The sequence below is a fragment of the Anopheles marshallii genome, chromosome 2 (assembly GCF_943734725.1).
Source record: "Anopheles marshallii chromosome 2, idAnoMarsDA_429_01, whole genome shotgun sequence".
NCBI lineage: Eukaryota > Metazoa > Arthropoda > Insecta > Diptera > Culicidae > Anopheles > Anopheles marshallii.
In genome coordinates, this window is record NC_071326.1 from 92,011,922 (window position 1) to 92,022,196 (window position 10,275).

The window sequence follows — 10,275 nt, forward strand, 5'->3', positions numbered from 1 at the left end:
TCCACATCTCGTGCTTAGACGATATAAAACGACTAGATGTGTTGCAAAGCTTTAATATCCCTTTTACGCTTCCATATGAATCGTTCGTAGTGCATTTAAAACAAAACATCAACGGCCTAGCTTAGTGGTCGCCGGATATCTCCTGCCTTCCAAAACAAATCGAAAGAGCGAGCTTCGTCGCTTATTGATACTAACGACCGGTTACACCCGTTCACAATGCAGCTGCTAGGCCAAACGTCATCGCTAAGCGTTTTGTTAGTGCTGCTGCTGCTGCTATGCCACGAAAACAAATTTCACCGGTGGAAGGTGAATGCAGCAATCAGCGCCTTCCAGCCGACCATCTTCGACAATGCCCAGTGGCGCGTCATCTTTCACCTCTACCGTAATGTCACGATGATGATGGCCGGACGTACCGGTTACAAGACGAGCGGCAAGTTTTTGCAAAAGAAAATTCCGGACACTGTACCGTTCCCTTGTGATGTTGCGGCTGGCCGCAGTCCGGAACCACCGACAAGCGTACACAAGCTGCGTCCCGGTAAGTCATTATAAATGCATCTGCAATTTAGGACGAGCCTTTTGGTTGTTTCATAATGCATGGGGATTGAATAATACGACTCTATTTACTGAAAAGAATTTGCATTCCAAGTGCATACCATTCGCGCCACCTTGAAGATTGAAAACAGCACGTACTCACCAGACACCTTACTGAGCTATCGAGCCTAGATATCTTTCAATTTCTCCTACAGGGGCACTTTACGCAACGGCCAGCAGACACTGGACCCAATGAAAGGGTCTAAGATATTGTCGCTTACAACGCGTGCAAATTAGGAACATGTTATATTTTTTCAATGCATTTAACGAAGGAAGTACCATTATATTTCCTTTTTTAAAAAATTATCTCAAAATTTGAACAGATTAATATAAATGTAATGCTGATTTTTACATCTTATTAAATAAACTAAGCTGTATAGTTGCATATGATGCTTTTATAGACATGACAATACTGACAAAATAACATTTAGTTAATATTTGCGTATGACTTGATAATATGTTAAATGCAGCAAGACTTCCACTACTGCGCTCCAGACCCAATTAATTGCAACAACATCATCTTTTATGTATATTACGGCCTGACCGTTCTTGCGTAAAAAATATCTTCTATCAGATGTTTGTTTCCAATTTATTATATAGGTGACCTAAACGTAGTAGCAGCTATCGGTGATTCCGTCATCACTGCCAGCGGTGCATCGGCAACTAGTTTTTTGCAGTTGTACACTGAAAACCGCGGCCTATCATGGTGTATCGGTGGCCAATGGGCTTGGCGCAATGCTACCACCCTGCCGAACATACTGAAAATGTTCAACCCAAAGGTTGGATTCGCCTGGCTAGTTTTCTTCTCCATGTACACCATCCACTGACAAGAGCGTTCTTATTTCTTTTCGTTTCAAACACCTATAAGCTCGTTGGATATTCGTACCGAGATTCGTACAGCTTCCACTGGGACTCACAGTTCAACAATGCGGAAATTGGTGCTGTTTCGAAGGAGCTACCACACATGGCCGCCCAAATGGTTACGCGCATCCGAGCGGATGAGCGTGTAAATTTTAAAAAGGACTGGAAGCTACTCACGGTCACGATCGGTGGTAATGACATCTGTGCGTACGTTTGCACACTAAAAGATCCCGAATCTTTACCAACGCAGCATCGAAGATCACTGTTAAAGATGCTCCGATATCTGCGCGATAACTTACCACGAACGCTAGTAAACATCGTATCCGTTCCAGACGTGTCTACAGTAGTATCGGTCAAGAAGAAACCGGCAATTTGTTGGATCTTGCACCATGCCGAATGTCCCTGCTGGGTTGGTCCACTACACAACTCTACCAAAGAATCTAGAGCTAGGTAGCTTATTATTTCGAGAAATGTTATTGTATTAGGGCACATACTAAACTAAACACTTCAATGACAGATGGGCACGAATACAAACGCAGTACCGAAAGGTAGAGGAAGAAGTCGCCATGTTGGATGAGTTTCGTGGACTCGATGAGTTTGCCGTCGTACACCAGCCGTGGACGAAGAACCTGTCGGTAAGTTGTATCTGCACACTTTAACTACACTTCTGTTGCAAACTCATTTTTTTCGTACCAAAAAGCAGCTCATGAAAGGAAATGAGGTTGACTACTCACTTCTCTCGTACGACTGCTTTCATATGAGTCAGAAAGGCCATGCGTAAGTATCCTAAACACTATAAAAAACATTACTAGTTCTTATTCTTATACAATCCTCGACAGACAAGCTGCCGTTGCCTACTGGAATAATCTGCTGGAACCGCCGGGCAAGAAGAGTACAGGCTGGAAGCCAGGCATTGACGTATTTCGTTGCCCAACGAAGGAATCCCCCTACATATACACCTACGACAATAGCTAGTCAAAAGCAAACGGAGTTTACCACCAAATATCCTATAACACACAAACCACACATAAACACGTAAACTTCGGGGATTAAACACGCAGGGGAAAGCATAAGGGGTCATTTTAGGTTAAATAAAAGTCCGGTTCCGATATCCAATCGATCCAATCGAAGTATTTTTGTTACCCCTTACAACGGAACGAGGTCAAATATTCCTACCATGAACGTGGACCAACGATCGTAACTACCCACGTTACGTGCCCTTTCGTTTTACTTGACATTCTTATGCGTTGACTCAATTGACATGGAACTCTCCAATGAACGACCAGATTCCGATTTTGTGAATGAAAACCGTTTGATCGCCTACGCGCCGAAGGGTGTTGGTTTGAAACTTGTCCATACATGGATGAAAGCAGGCTACAGCTGTTCATGGTGAAGACTCTCCTTGGTGAAAGCTGTCTTTTGCTACCCTTTTTACTGCAAACGCAAGCATCTCCTCGATAGAAAGACGCTTTTCCAAAAATGGACAAACTAGACTAGAGTCGATGAGATAATACTTCTCACGTGTAAAACTGCTCTGTTTCATTCATAAAAGTCGCTCAGCTGATAGGTTCACACAAACGTACACGGCTCTGCGAGTTAAATGAGCAACGGCGTCTTATTTTACACGAGTTTCAAAGGCTCAATAACCCGCTTCAGATAATGCCCTCTAGCGATGTATACTTTTTATATCATCGCAGATGATGGCGAGTCTTGCGCTTGCAGTAAAACTACGTTTTTGGATACGACAATTCAAACCCCAACCAAAACCTCCCCAGACCTGCTGCTCCCCAGACCGTGTGATGATTATGTCGACGCACGAAACTTTATTTGTTTCATCCGTGTAGCTTGTCGTTTGCTCTGCTCAACGGCCTAGTTTGAGTTCAGATATCTTTATGTCTCGTTGGCTGCAAACCCGCGAAGAACAAGTGAGTCATAGCTTTGTTTGAATCTGGGTGGGAATTTTTGTTTACTTTTTTGGCAATTCGCACTCTCATAACGATCAATCGTTTTCAGGTAATCAAGACTAATGTTATCGAATTAAAACAAGCACCTTGAGCATAGGGGGAGGATAGATAGACCACCAAAGAGAAGAAATTCGTTTTCATTTTTGCTAATTACTGGTGTTGCTTGAGTGGAGAAAGTGAGAATTTCAGATACAACATGCTATTGAAGTGTGACTGATAATTAACAGTTTTCCAACAGAAAGAAATCATAAATGCGGGGAAATATTCAACAAATCAATTAATGTACAACAAAAAATCGTACAAATTTGTGATAAGTGATTGTACCATAGATTCAGTCGAACATACATAACGTATCAGTACGAATAACTGCAACACAACACTGTCATTGCACACTCCAAATTCAGAAACCTATCGTATAAGGCCATCAGGTTTGCAAACTCGATCTAACCTGATTTTACAGCAGCAAAGAAGTGTATCGATCATCGATATTTTTTATTGTACCACATACATTAAATAATCGCTCCCGTTGCAACGATGTTGCAATAACAGCGTTTAAACAGCACGCGGCACACAACGTTTTAAGGCGCAAGCTATCGCTTCCAAACCATTACTGACTCACGCTGGTGCTGTGTACACGCGATGCTTGTGGTTAGGTTTTCATTTTATGAACCGCAATCGTGAATCAACAAGGAGTTTAATAGGCGCACGGCGGTGCGAGAAGCGTCCGTAATGCAATGATCCGTGACGAAATTGTTCCATTGTGTCGGTAATGTATATGTTCATGTGGATAAACAATAGTACCCAAAAACAAATTAATTGGATTGTATATAGAATAGACCCTGAAGAAATTATTTGTTAGGATAATATTTAAATGTTATATCCTTCACTATTTCAAAAATCTTTTTTACATCATTTGAATAATGTTTTAAATATCCGTCCAATTTCAGCTTTCTATTTTATTCATAATTGATAAAGTCTTCAATCATTTTGCTTGCTGTTTAAATTTACATTCACAAACTCAGAACTATATAGATCAAAACCAAATTTATTTTAAAGTACAATATTTCATACATTTTTTCGTAACATAATCCGTGCTTCAGTTGTACATTACTAACACTTTTTCCATCGAGCAAAGTCTGAAACTCAAACAAACTACTTAAACGGTTAACGAGCCGTTTCATTTTGCGCATCGTTGGAAAGTTTCGCATGTCCAATGGTTTCATGTTGGCCTTGCATATATTTACAAACAATCGAAATGCAATGGTGCTACATGATCAAACGCCAAAGGTTGGTACTTCGTTTAAATCATTAATCGTAAATATGTTATGCACGTGTACACGGGAATGCACGGGTAAAGAACTATAGATATTTTCTTTTCATCTCAAATTTGTATAGGCTTCTGTAATGGACATGAGCATTCTATAATTTTCTTTTCCAACTGGAACATCATATAAATATCATAAAAATTCACACCAATAATTGCAAAATGTAAGCGGTTTCAATGTCTTTTAATGACCATCTGCACTGACTTGCAGTTTTCATAACGGACTCTGTAGTGAAGTAGGTTCCCAAAAAGCAATAACGATGCAAAGAGAATGTTTATATGTACACCCGTGAGATACACTTAAACAATCGGAATACCCTTCCTTCGGAACGACCTGGCAATAAACCAAACCTAACACCCCAAGGTGACAACACATATTTCGACGAGACAATGTGCAAATAAAGTGCAACACTCCGTTAAACCTTCCAATGTCGCTTGCTCAACGAACAAAATCCGAAATTCGCAAAAGAAACTCAACGCAGCGTCGCTTCCACTACGGCTCTTCGAAAATAGATGCAAAGGAAACAATTAAATAAGCGACACGTACGCTTTTCGAACAACTCCAAAGAGTACGACGCAAAGGAATCATTCTGCTCGCACTTGCGAGAGTATCATTATCATCTCTACGTCAACATTTCGTCTATATTATGCAATTCTACTACATTCCCCTACATCAACACCATTCCACTTATCACAATTATCATGCACAGCACGAGGATACTTGAGACGAATCAATTTGATTGAACAATTTATTTTCATTTCTAGCTTTCTTTTCCATACTATGGCTCGTGTACTACTGACATGGTTTCATTTTCATTACCCCGTTTGAGTCTTCGCTTGATGCATTTTCCACTGAAGATGTGTTCATGATTTTGATCTTACAATTAATGATTTTATTATTCTGCACTGAAATCGATTGATGAAGAGATCATACTTTCAGTACCAGTCTGTAATTTACACTAACAGACAGTTATCACTCCAACCGGTAAGTTAGTATAAATTACCGTAACATTATATCGTTTGACTTGCAGAAGTAAATACGTTACTTCAATTCCTCTGCGACCCTTCATGTACGAGAATACTCGTCGTTTCGTTAGCTGTGGCCACTGTTATCATACGTGATAAGGTAAGGAGACTCTTTGGTGGGACATTTGAAGTTTTTGAAAAGGGGCCGCCAGTTTGGAGATTTCTTCCCAACGGGCTCGAGCATGTTGTTCCACAGAGCGGTGCCGGCATAACTAATAAATATATAAAGAAAGAGAGAAAAGAAAGATATAAAGAAAAAAAGGAAGAACATAAGGACGAACATAAAATGAAAGAAAGAAATAATGAAAATGACAATGACAATACAGAGCATTGTAAATAAGTAAACCATTTTTATTTTCAAGAGAAAATTATTTCTATTATTTTTAACTCACGCATTTCCTTTCTGACTCATATGAAAACAATCGTACGAGAGAAGAGAGTAGTCAATTTCCTTTTCATTCGTCTTCATCTGATAAAAGGAGAGCACAAAGTTATTAACTCTACGCAATCAAAAACACACACAGCCCATTTTTTTCTTACCGACACATTCAATGACCATGGCTGATAAACGACGGCAAACTCGTCCAGTCCTTGGAACTCTTTCGATTCCGCAATCTCTTTTTCCACCTTTATATACGCATCCTGTATCCGACCCCATCTGTTCCCAAGTACATAATTGTACAAATTTTGCTCTCAAAGCAAACATCGCACCACCACCATACACTAGCTATCTTACCTTTTCCGTGAGGTTTCACTCTGATTGTAAAGCTTCCCGATCCAACAGGAACATTCACCGTGGTGTAGCGATTGACAAGCAAACGGTTTTTGCTGCAGCATCACCACCTTCGATACGCTTGGTACAGAAACGACATTGACGAAAGTGCGTGGCATGTTATCACGCAGATAACGAAGCGTTCGCTGGAGCCTTAACCGATGCTTAGCTGGTAACTGTTCGGGGTAACGCATGGTGCACACAAACGAACAGATATCGTTACCACCGATCGCAATCGTTACCAGCTTCCAATCACGCTTCCAGTTGACACGCGGATCATTCCGAATGCGCTGCACCATCGCACGGGCCATGTACGGGATGTCGTACGAAACAGCACCGATTTCGGCCATATTAAACTGGGAGTCCCGATGAAAGGGGTATGCGTCACCAAGAGAGTAACCGACAAGCTGAAAAATTATGCGAAAAACATTAAAAGCACATCATGATTAATATATCATCAGCACTTATTTAATAACACAAACAAGAATGTAATACACATCATATGTTTACTATCAGTATTAAAAATAGAACAAATCTACCGTCACCTTTAATTCGAGTGTAAATCAACCACTGCTTATCAAATCGATTTCAACTGACAGGAATTTTGATGTGGCTGTATTACCCGGTCACTGTGTCATCAGGATGAGCTATTACGTCAGTTAAGCATGTGCCGCAAACCCTTACGAGCTCCCAACAAAATATAATAAGCAACAATTGTTTCAAACGGCAACTTACACAGCATCAACAGCAGAATGAAAGCATCTAATTTTACCACATCGTGTGCTATTGTTTACCTTCAGCTAGCGAACCTAACTACTCTGCGTTGTTCAGTCATAGGTCAGCGGGACGATTGGACACACCAATGTCTTAGGTCAGTGGAAAAATTGTTTGGCTAGAAAAAAACCTATACACACACAAACGTTGACGCGTTACGCATCCACCCTAAACAGAGAGTACTATAAGATGCGTGTGAATGGACCAGCGGTAGCGGTCGAATGCTCTAATCATGCTCAATTAGCGACCTTTAATTCAATTACTTTCCTTCTCGTTAGAGGAAGTAAGCAATTGTGCTGCATCATCATGGGCTGTGAAAAGTTATGCCAATAATGGGTCACATAATTTTCCCAACAATCCCACAGGAAGGCGTAGCCTGATTTTGGGACTGATATAAGATCCATTTTTTTTGGGTTCAATTAAGCTAGTGTTTATGATCATGAAATAAGAAAAGTTTTTCTTGGGGTGACGCAAGACAGCGTGGCATCATTCCCTGTTTCAAATAATCATATACTCTGTACTCCTTTTATTTTCAACACATGCCAAGGGAAGTTTGCCTTGAAATTTCTAAGGCAAGCGATCGAGACCACTGTTTATTTGGTGAAATAAGGTCGCGATACTCTGTCCGTAAGGGAGTACTGCGATTGCTACGAGTTTCACCTTTTAGGCACTTAGCTTTCCAGAAACAGCCTCTTTGCACAATCTTCAATTGCAATTGCGCTGTTTGCTCACCTACATTTCCATCACTAGATGCAATCTACCAGATGTCCGCTCCTGACTCATCTTCTTGCTACTGCTCAACATTCACTTCAGAAAACGAGCGGTACAATCAAGCCCAAATAATACTACTGAGAGGGTTTTTACTTTGGGCTAAATTGACGATCGTAAATGCTTGCTGGAAAGAAGAACGACGTAAGAGGAAACCATTTTGACCCGGATTTTCGATAGCAACTGACCTTACCTTGGGGTTGAACACCTTCAGTATATTTGGTAGGGTAGTCACATTGCGCCAATCCCATTGACCACCGATGCTCCACGCTAGGCCCCGATTTTCCTGGTACAGGTCAATGAAACCGGACGCGGCTGCACCAGTGGCAGCAGTTAGCGAATCCCCCATGGCCGCAATCACGTTTATGTCTCCTGTGGGTTAAACAAAATCGCATTTCAAACCATTCTGAGGGATTTTCCATTTTTATCGCGAGTAATGATATAATCACGTAATACCAACACTGTCCAATGTCCAATCTGTCTCTAAATAACCACTGAATAGCAACAATGTTATACAATCGAAGAAAAAGGTAGAAAAATAAATATAATGATAAAGAATATCCGCAGCCGAGTATGCCCAGGATAAGGCAATTTACAAGGAGGAAATACCTTGTTTAATTTGTAAAAAACTAAACACAATAATCTTGATAATACGGGAAAAACCGACATATGAGATGAAATAAATAAATAAACAAATATAGAATATCTACCTGGTTTTAGCTTATGCACACTCGTCGGTACCATGGCACTCTTGCCCAACGTTATATTGCATGGAAATGGCACATGGGTTGGAATCTGCTCCTGAAGAAAGGATCCGCTTATGCGCTGTCCGGTTCGACCAACTATGTTAAACATCCACGAACGCAAGAAACGAAACACGGCTCGCATTTCGACCCCATCCAGCAGTGTCGTCTGATCGGTAATGTCAACATGCGTATTCTTTCGGCGTAATAGTCCGGATGTTAGCGGTAACAATAATACCACTAACACGCACACCGTACAACAACGAAGAATCATTTCGTGCCACCGTGCACCAGTGCCTGGTTGTGAAAAGAGTGTGGAAAAGTTAAGTTAAATTAAAAATGGATTGCTTTATCATCAAAGCACGCTGGTGAATAATGTGATAGAAAGCATTTATTTATCTCATGTATCTGTGCATCATTCACCGCATGGTTTTTAATATTGATTCGCAGCAAAAAAGAGCGTAACGACAAATGGGAGGCGATCGATGATATTATATATAAATGCATATTAAAGTAAGATTCATTTCGTTTAAACTATAGCAATCATTACACAATAGTGAAAAACTGTTAATTCTTGCCAGTTTTATTTTAACAATGCTAGGTACTTAGATGTTATTATTTTTTTTTTAGCAGCAGATTATCACTAAAGCGCAAGGATAATCAAAAATCAAAATTCAATAAACGTATTTGCATATGCACATTATGCATATTTTCATCGAGCGATTCTATTATTGTTATACAAACAATAATTTTGTAACGAGTCATTTATGTATTCTGCATGCATGTTACCACTTTTGTTCGTTACTATTCACTCCAAATGTCGTTGCGACCTTGATACATTGACCGAATTAGGTGCTAAAGATAGCAATTACTTCGTCCGTATATGCAATAAATATATTGCACATACCTTCAAGCCAACCATACATACATTGTTTACTAATGAAATGGAAACATGTAGAGAAAACGTACAACGAAATTTCAAATCGATCGTTACCGAGCACCAAGTCTCGATCGGTAATTCCGCTTTCGTAATCGTAAAGGGTGGTACACACAGTAAGGTAGTCAGACAAACATGTGAAACTGGTTTCTAGTGATTGCAAACAATTGGTTTCCCTCGTTTGAGGAAAGCCTTTCTCGTAATGTTGCGCTCTTCGATTCATTCATAAAAATTAATCTTGTTTTATGTGCCGGTCACAATGAAATACGGTATGGAAAACTGTCGAGTTTTAATTTTCTTTACCACAATAGACGCACTTGAAACATTTGAGCTTTGAAAAATTTACTTCTCCTGCGTTCAAGTTCAAGTTCAAAATACCTGTATAATCATCGGCAAAAGAAGAATCAGCCAAACATAAAAAATAATATATCACAAGACAAAACAAATTAAAAATAATTTTAAAATCCCGTCTCGGTTGTGAGTTTAAAAAATTTAAAGTAGCTACTTTTATATAG

General features: G+C 40.0%; 2 protein-coding genes across 2 annotated transcripts; one reads left to right on the forward strand and one right to left on the reverse strand.

Moving 5' to 3' along the window:
• The first annotated feature begins 216 nt into the window (after positions 1–216).
• Positions 217–2,427, forward strand: LOC128707311 (phospholipase B1, membrane-associated-like). Its single transcript, XM_053802263.1, has 6 exons — positions 217–535; positions 1,192–1,370; positions 1,460–1,902; positions 1,970–2,087; positions 2,156–2,229; positions 2,292–2,427. Exons 1-6 carry the CDS (start codon positions 217–219, stop codon positions 2,425–2,427), a joined length of 1,269 nt encoding a protein of 422 aa, XP_053658238.1.
• A 3,406-nt stretch (positions 2,428–5,833) lies between these two features.
• LOC128707303 (phospholipase B1, membrane-associated-like) lies at positions 5,834–9,097 on the reverse strand. Its single transcript, XM_053802254.1, has 6 exons — positions 8,791–9,097; positions 8,274–8,452; positions 6,503–6,945; positions 6,307–6,424; positions 6,159–6,235; positions 5,834–5,978 (listed from the first exon to the last, which is right to left on the reverse strand). Exons 1-6 carry the CDS (start codon positions 9,095–9,097, stop codon positions 5,834–5,836), a joined length of 1,269 nt encoding a protein of 422 aa, XP_053658229.1.
• Positions 9,098–10,275: the final 1,178 nt, after the last annotated feature.

Excerpts from the sequence above, each read along its gene's own strand:
- LOC128707311 (XM_053802263.1), top strand. The coding sequence starts at position 217 with ATGCAGCTGCTAGGCCAAACGTCATCGCTAAGCGTTTTGTTAGTGCTG. Across the intron at positions 1,371-1,459 it reads TGAAAATGTTCAACCCAAAG|CTCGTTGGATATTCGTACCG; the intron begins GTTGGATTCGCC and ends AACACCTATAAG. Across the intron at positions 1,903-1,969 it reads ACCAAAGAATCTAGAGCTAG|ATGGGCACGAATACAAACGC; the intron begins GTAGCTTATTAT and ends CTTCAATGACAG.
- LOC128707303 (XM_053802254.1), bottom strand. The coding sequence starts at position 9,097 with ATGATTCTTCGTTGTTGTACGGTGTGCGTGTTAGTGGTATTATTGTTA. Across the intron at positions 6,946-8,273 it reads TGAAGGTGTTCAACCCCAAG|CTTGTCGGTTACTCTCTTGG; the intron begins GTAAGGTCAGTT and ends ATAATTTTTCAG. Across the intron at positions 6,425-6,502 it reads AGTGAAACCTCACGGAAAAG|ATGGGGTCGGATACAGGATG; the intron begins GTAAGATAGCTA and ends ACTTGGGAACAG.